Below are 6,448 nucleotides of genomic sequence, written 5' to 3'. Positions count from 1 at the left end.
TACGTGAATAGGGGTGGTAGAGGGCTGGGGTATGTCCGTGGGGCAGGAGGGGGTACGTGAATAGGGGTGGTATAGGGCTGGGGTATGTGCAGGGCGGTGGTATAGGGCTGGGGTATGTCCGTGGGGCGGTATGGAGGGTACGTGCATGGGGGTGGTATAGGGCTGGGGGTGTCTGTAGGGCAGTATGGGGTGTGTGCACAGGGGGTATAGGCCTGGGTATGTGTGGGGGGCAGGATAGGAGCAGTAGAGCGGGGAGAGTTCGTCTTTCAGAGTTACCCACATGGAGGCACAGTGCTGTATACAGCGCGTGTGTATATATATACGTATGTACACACCCACACAGGTGTATCAGCTGGCTAGGGAGGGGTATGGCACATCCAGAGGGATCTGGGGGGCCACTGCCTGCCCAGTTACTCCCACGATAAGGCTCTGCCCTGCTAATTCCGGCTTAAGACACTGGGGCTAATCCTGGCTGTGCTCTCCGATCGTCATCCCAAGTCCTCTGCCTTGCTCCTTTAATTCCACATCCCTCCTGTGCCAGCTCTGATTTTCCCTCTATTTTCTTCATTACCCCTTATGTTTGTGGAGGTTTTTTCCTCCCTCTTGACCTCAGGAGTGCTGGTTCTCCTGGACAATAATTGGATAAAAGGAGAAGCTTGAAAGGCTCAAACCCCAAATTAAAATAAGCTATCCTTACATTTGTGTTTGATTAACCTTTCAGTAAATCTCCTCCACCGCCTTTTCTCAAGTATTACTGCAGCTAGGCTTGCACAGGAACTGATGGTGACTACCTGTGCTTTTAATTAGCATCACCATTCCCAAATAATCCTTTCATCTGCTAATAGATCTCCTTATTCCTTTTCCTCTCCCTCCTCCTGGGCTGGGGAGGAGGAGCTGTCCCCCCCGCCAGCTGACCTGGGGACAGATTCCCTGCTGACCTTGAGCTCCCAGGAATGCTTGGATGCTCTGAGATGCCTCTGCTTTACTTCATCCACATGGAGAGATGCTAAATATGCTTATTTCACCTTTTTTTTTAGCTGATTTGGGCTGAAAAGAAGAGGCTGAACAAAGGGACAGATGTGGTGGAGAAAAGGGGTCCGTACATCATGAGCAAACCTCCCTCCATTCAGGCCAAGCTGAGTAAGTGATGCTTGGTGGACTCTGCCGGGATTTTGGGAGTCATTTCCACCTCTCTGCCAGAGCTGGAGTTACCAAAAGCCCTTTTATTCCTTGGTGGGATAAAACCTTTATAAAAACCCATAGAGGTGCCTTGGAAAGCACTGCCCTGTGCCCATGCTCACGTGCAACATGCTCCTCACCCATTCCCCAAAGGAATGTGCTTCCCTTTGGGAGCACTTGGGAATTTTTATCTCTGTCCCTGTGCTTGGCTTTCAGAGAGGCAGCGGGAGCTGGCAAAGGCAGCGCTGCGAAGGCAGGGGCTGCTGGGGGGACCCACTGCCCTGAAACCGACTCCTAAAAGGTCTGATCCCTTCTTCCTATTCCCAAAATGTATTCTTCACTTTTCTTGGGGAGACTGGGAAACTCAGAGGATTAAAAAGAAGAGTTCAGGACCTTATTCTGCTGGCTCTGTTTGGCCAGGAACATCCTGTATAATAAAATATAGTGCTTTTCTCTTTATTTTGGGGATGATGTGGTGGTATGGATTTATTTGGCTATCCTGGAGTTTAGCTGGTGGTGCCCCTGGACAGTGCCTGGGTGGGAAGGAGTGGGATTCCTGCCCTGGCTTCTCAGCCTGTCAGCTCCATGGATGTGTTTCCACGTAAAACATCTGTCCTGGTCTCACTCCTCTGCTTTCCGACAGGTCGGTGAAGTTTAACAAGGGCTACACAGCGCTCAGCCAGACAGCTGATGAAAACCTGGTCTCCCTCGACTCAGACAGGTGAATATCCCAGGATTTTGGGTAAATAGCCCACGATTTTGAGGATGGCAGTGCTCACAGATGGCTTTTTTGGGGGGATGATTTTCCTTGTCACTTGTAGAGCCTCCCTGATGGCACTGGGCACCTCAGAGCAGCGAAACGCTCCTGTTGTCCCAGATTTCACATATCCCTTGGGGTTGCACTGCCAGCTCCTTTTCCCCCCTGAATTTCCCTTATCTGCATCCTAAAGTCCCCATTTCCTGGCCAGCTCTGTTTCTTTTTTCCCTTAGTGACGGGGAGCCAGGATCCAGGTGTTCCTCAGGATACTCCTCCGCTGAGGCAAGTGCGGGGCTTTGACTCTGACACTGCGGGGTCCCCACGGGCTCCCTTGTTCCCCTGACCCCTCGAGGCTCTGCATAGGGGCTGGAAGCGTCACCCCACAGAGCGTGGATGTGTGTCCATCCCGCAGAGCCCCGCTTTGTCCCCTGCAGCAGGTGAACCAGGACCTGAGCCGGCAGCTGCTGCAGGACGGGTACCATCTTGACGAGGTCCCCGATGATGAAGACCTGGATCTCATTCCCCCAAAACCCGCGGCCTCCTCTTCTTGCCCCTGTTGTTTCGGAGAAAATCTCTCCTGCGTGATCCAGTAGCTGCACAAGAACAGGTCAAAATCCAGCACTTTTTTTGTCCCGTGGGATGGCTGTTGGGTGTCCACGTCCCACGCCAGGACGGTGACACGAGGACTGAATGATGCTGCTCATGGCAGAGACCAACTGACCCCAAAGGACTTCTCCTTACACTCAGCAATATCAGGGAGAGGTGGCACAGGGACATTTTGGTGACCTGGATGGGACCTGGCACTTGGCTGGGGTGGGAAGGGAGGACAGGCAGAGCCCGGCACCTCCATAGGGGTATAAAGGGAAGGATTTGGGAGTTTCTGGGGTTGGAGCTAATGGCTTATTCCCATTCTCCTCAACGCTGCTTTGATGGTGAGGCACAGCCCAGACCCCCTGTCCCAGCTCCCCACAGGGCTTGGAGTTGGCGGGGCTGGAGAGCCTCCCTGCTGCAAACCATAAACGCTGCCTTAAACCATGGTCCTGCTCTATGACACAGAGGACAATCAGCTTCTTATACAGAATCCTTATTTAAATATTTCATGTCAAGAGACATGAACTGGTTGGGTGGGGGGCACATTTGTTTGTTTTTGTATTTTACTTGTAAAAGGGAGCACTCAATAAACTGGATCTCATTACTCAGAGGGGGTGCTGGTGCTGTGGGGGGGACTCCTGTTTTCCTTCCTCACATTTTACCCCTTTCCTGTGCCTGAGGAGCAACGGGGGGTCGCAGCCAGTGTTGGGGGGATTCTGGAGCTGCTCCCAGCCTCTCTGGCCCCTTCCATCCTCCTGCTCCCCCCAGCACGCTGCCTTTTGCCAGGGACAAAGTCACCTCTTTATTCACAGCACTGGAGACTCTCCTGCTCCATCACCCCCCCACGCAGCCCCCTTTTACAGCCAGGGAAGGGTGACACTGGCTGCCATCAGCCAGGCTTGGGAAGAGCCCACCAGAAGCAGCAGAAAGCCTCAGCCTGCTCTGTGCCACATCCAAGGAGTCGATCCATGGACGTGCTCTTTCTATACATCAGGGCTGGTTTGGGGATTTAATAGGTGGAGGGAAAACTTTCAAGCGAGAAGACTTTGCCCACACCAGTTTCTATCTACTCAAACATGGAGTGATGTGGAGGAAGTGTCCCAGGTCCTGCTCAGAGGAGGCAGCAGGCTCGGGAATCGGGTGAGGAGAGGTGGAGGGAGATGCTCTCGTTGGCCGAGATGAAGAGCACAGAGCCACGGTGCAGGGACATCTCGGAGGCTGCAGCTGTGGAGGTGCCCACGGCTGTCCCTTGGATCACCAGCAAGATGCTGGCAGAGTCCATGGCAGAGATGAGGTACAGCTTGATGGAGGCAGGGATCTGCCAAGGGAAATGTCACTGTGGCTGGAGTGTCCCTCAGCTTTCCTCCTCCCTGGAGAGCTGGAAGGGGGTTGTCCCCATTCCCACCCCTTTGCTGTGCCTGCAGCAGCCCAAGCCCAGGACAGTCAAGTCCTCCTCCTGGTTCTCCCTCTGCCCAGAGCTGCTGGAGAAGGTGAACAGGCTCCAGGCAGAGGGAACAGGGGAAGGATAAAGAGCCAAGCAGCCCATTATGCCTGAGCATCCCTCCCTCCTTGCCGGGACACTAATTACAAAGGGGAGAGAACCCCAGCCAGCACCGGGGTGTCCCACCTGGAGCCCAGCCGGTGTCCCCAGCGCAGATCTGTCATCGCTCACCTCTATCCTCATGATGGTGAAGTCTGGCACGGGTGGGTCATAGAGGTAGACATTGGGATCGAGCTGGCTCTGTGCAGCCGGGAAGATCTTGGAGCTGCTGGGTGCTGGTGTGTAGTTGAGCATCTCACACAAGGTGAGCACATCGATGAACTTGGGGGTGAGCCCGGCGCGCACGGTGTTATCCGAGCACGCCATGATCTCCACACAGTCTGCGGGGACGAGGCAGTGCTGTCAGCCCACCCCAGCCCTTCCACACGTTCCCACAGCCAGTCCGTGCAGGATGCTGGGTTAGGAGAGCCCCCCCGACGCTCACCTCCATGCAGGTAGGCGTGGGGCTCGTTGGCTCCCAGGAACATGGCCTCCCCTGGCTCCAGCCTCACCAGGTTCAGGAAATAAATGGTGAAGCAGCCGATGTCCCCCGGGTACTGGGAGTGCAGCCGCAGCAGCAGGTCCCCGTTGCTCCCTGACGTGTCCTTCCCTTCCGCCGCTGCGCAGGAAGAGACCAGGCCCAACATGGGGAGGGAGCTGGGGGTGCCCCGGCCTCTCCCCTAAACACAGCCCCTCGAACCAGTTTGGGGTGTCACAGCCAGGACTCACCTTCCTGGGAGATCCTCCTCACCAGCATGTTCAGCTGGTCCACAAAGAACTTCTTTTCGCTCTTCATGAGGCGGGTGAAGCACACGCGGAGGGCGGCCGAGACCCCGCGGGGGTCGTCGCTCCCACTGCGCTCCAGCTGCTCTGCTGCCACCTCCCCGATCAGCGCCCGCAGCTCAGGGACGTCTGCAGGGCCAGCCCCAGTCAGAGCCAGTCCCCCACCCCAGGGGAACGCAGCCCCAGCACCCCCATCCCAGGGGAGAACAGCCCCAGTCAGAACCAGCACCCCCATCCCAGGAGAGCACAGGGACCATCCCCACACTGAATCCCATCCCGGGGGAGCACTGCCCTCGCCCTGAACTCCATCCCGAGGGACCACAGCCCCCATCCACACCCCAAAGCCTAATCCAAGGGAGTACGGCCACCATGGCCACCCCAAGGGAGCACGGCCCTCATCCCCATCCTGAGCCCCATCCCAAGGGAGCATGGCCACCATCCCCACCCTGAACCCCATCCCAAGGGAGCACGGCCACCATCCCCACTCCAGGGTCTGACCACGCACCCTCCATCCTTACTCTGAAGGAAGGAGACAATCTCCTCCACAGGCCGGAAGCCACACATGCCCTCGAAGGGGGTGAGGGCGATGGCCATTTCGGGCTTGTGGTTGGCATCGGGATAGTGCTCAGGGAACTGGGCGTGGAGTTTCGCTGCCAGCTCCTGGAGAGGGGGGAAAGGAGCTGGGTGACCTCCCCAGGGACACGGGGTCCAGCTGGGCTGCCCATCCGGGGCTCTCCCTACCTTGTTGGGGTGCGCCTGGACAGACAGAGCGGTGTTGACCGACAGCACCTTGAACAGGAAGGGCAGCTGTCCCTGGAAGGCGTCCTTCACCTTCGCCCCCAGGCAGGCAGTGTTGTCGGAGATCCACTGGCCCAGGGTCTTTTGGGGGATGCGGTTATCCCGGATGAGGGCATCGCCCCGGGGGTGTGTGCCCATCCACAGCTGCGAGACACCAACAGACAGATGGCACCCTGAGCTGGGCAGCCAAGGCGGATGACTTGGGCTTTTCCAGAGGCTGCTTGGCCCCAGAGATGATCCTTGGCAGCTCCCTCGGGGGCTGAGTCATGCCGGGCTTCTCTCCAACCCAGGCACCCCCCCAGGGGACATGGGACAGCTGGGGGTCAGCATCACATCCTGATAGGACACAGGATGGTGAGAGCCGGGTGGGACGAACACAGGGATGGACACACTGATGGGACGGAGACACGGACAGAATGGACACACAGACACACTCACCTCCGCGTAGGGCTGGTCAGGCTGGATCTGGACCAGGGGGTCACCACTGGCCACCAGCTTGGCCACCTCGCTTTCCAGGCCCACCTTCCCCCAGGAATAGTTCTGCACCACGCAGGAGAGGGGGAACACTGCGGGAGGGAAGTCAAATGTTAGCAGGGCACAGAAAGAACCCCCCCAAAATCCTCCCGGACACCCCCAAAGCCCCCGGGGCAGGGTGAGAGGGTGTCAGGGAGGGAGAGGACCACGGGCTTGGGAGGAGAGAGTGTATGGGGGGATGATTTTCAACAATCACACGGCGATTTGGGGGTGCTCGGGCCGGGAGCAGGAGTCACGGGCCCACTGCCCCATCGCCCCGGGGGGGT

At 57.5% G+C, this 6,448-nt stretch overlaps 2 protein-coding genes across 3 annotated transcripts in view; one reads left to right on the top strand and one right to left on the bottom strand.

Annotated features, from left to right (window-relative positions):
• The first annotated feature begins 356 nt into the window (after positions 1–356).
• On the top strand, positions 357–3,137 carry FAM219B (family with sequence similarity 219 member B). Of its 2 annotated transcripts, none has more exons than XM_017745216.1 (5): positions 357–1,140; positions 1,396–1,480; positions 1,823–1,900; positions 2,170–2,218; positions 2,349–2,463. In XM_017745216.1, exons 1-5 carry the CDS (start codon positions 1,107–1,109, stop codon positions 2,421–2,423), a joined length of 321 nt encoding a protein of 106 aa, XP_017600705.1. In that variant the 5' UTR covers positions 357–1,106; the 3' UTR covers positions 2,424–2,463. The 2 variants fall into 2 exon arrangements, with proteins under 2 accessions (XP_017600705.1, XP_017600704.1); XM_017745215.1 differs by having other exon boundaries at positions 389–1,140; positions 2,371–3,137.
• A 167-nt stretch (positions 3,138–3,304) lies between these two features.
• MPI (mannose phosphate isomerase) overlaps positions 3,305–6,448 on the bottom strand; it is a 4,335-nt gene continuing 1,191 nt past the window's right edge. Inside the window, exons 2-8 of the mRNA XM_008641939.2 lie at positions 6,087–6,214; positions 5,592–5,792; positions 5,369–5,510; positions 4,797–4,979; positions 4,513–4,686; positions 4,200–4,408; positions 3,305–3,845 (exon numbers count right to left, since the gene is read on the bottom strand). Of these exons, the coding sequence (XP_008640161.1) occupies positions 3,639–3,845; positions 4,200–4,408; positions 4,513–4,686; positions 4,797–4,979; positions 5,369–5,510; positions 5,592–5,786 (1,110 nt within the window). The 5' untranslated portion in view covers positions 5,787–5,792; positions 6,087–6,214 and the 3' untranslated portion in view covers positions 3,305–3,638. The remainder of the gene's footprint in view (positions 3,846–4,199; positions 4,409–4,512; positions 4,687–4,796; positions 4,980–5,368; positions 5,511–5,591; positions 5,793–6,086; positions 6,215–6,448) is intronic.

The sequence above is a fragment of the Corvus brachyrhynchos genome, unplaced genomic scaffold (assembly GCF_000691975.1).
Source record: "Corvus brachyrhynchos isolate BGI_N302 unplaced genomic scaffold, ASM69197v1 scaffold309, whole genome shotgun sequence".
Lineage (NCBI taxonomy): Eukaryota > Metazoa > Chordata > Aves > Passeriformes > Corvidae > Corvus > Corvus brachyrhynchos.
This window is presented reverse-complemented; position numbering and strand designations above follow the sequence as displayed.

What these genes read in the sequence shown, in the direction of transcription:
- FAM219B (XM_017745215.1), top strand. Translation starts at nt 1,107, where the DNA reads ATGAGCAAACCTCCCTCCATTCAGGCCAAGCTGA. An exon ending in GTCTCCCTCGACTCAGACAG is followed by an intron (nt 1,901 to 2,169) that starts GTGAATATCCCA and finishes TTTTTCCCTTAG; the next exon opens with TGACGGGGAGCCAGGATCCA. An exon ending in CAGGATACTCCTCCGCTGAG is followed by an intron (nt 2,219 to 2,370) that starts GCAAGTGCGGGG and finishes TGTCCCCTGCAG; the next exon opens with CAGGTGAACCAGGACCTGAG.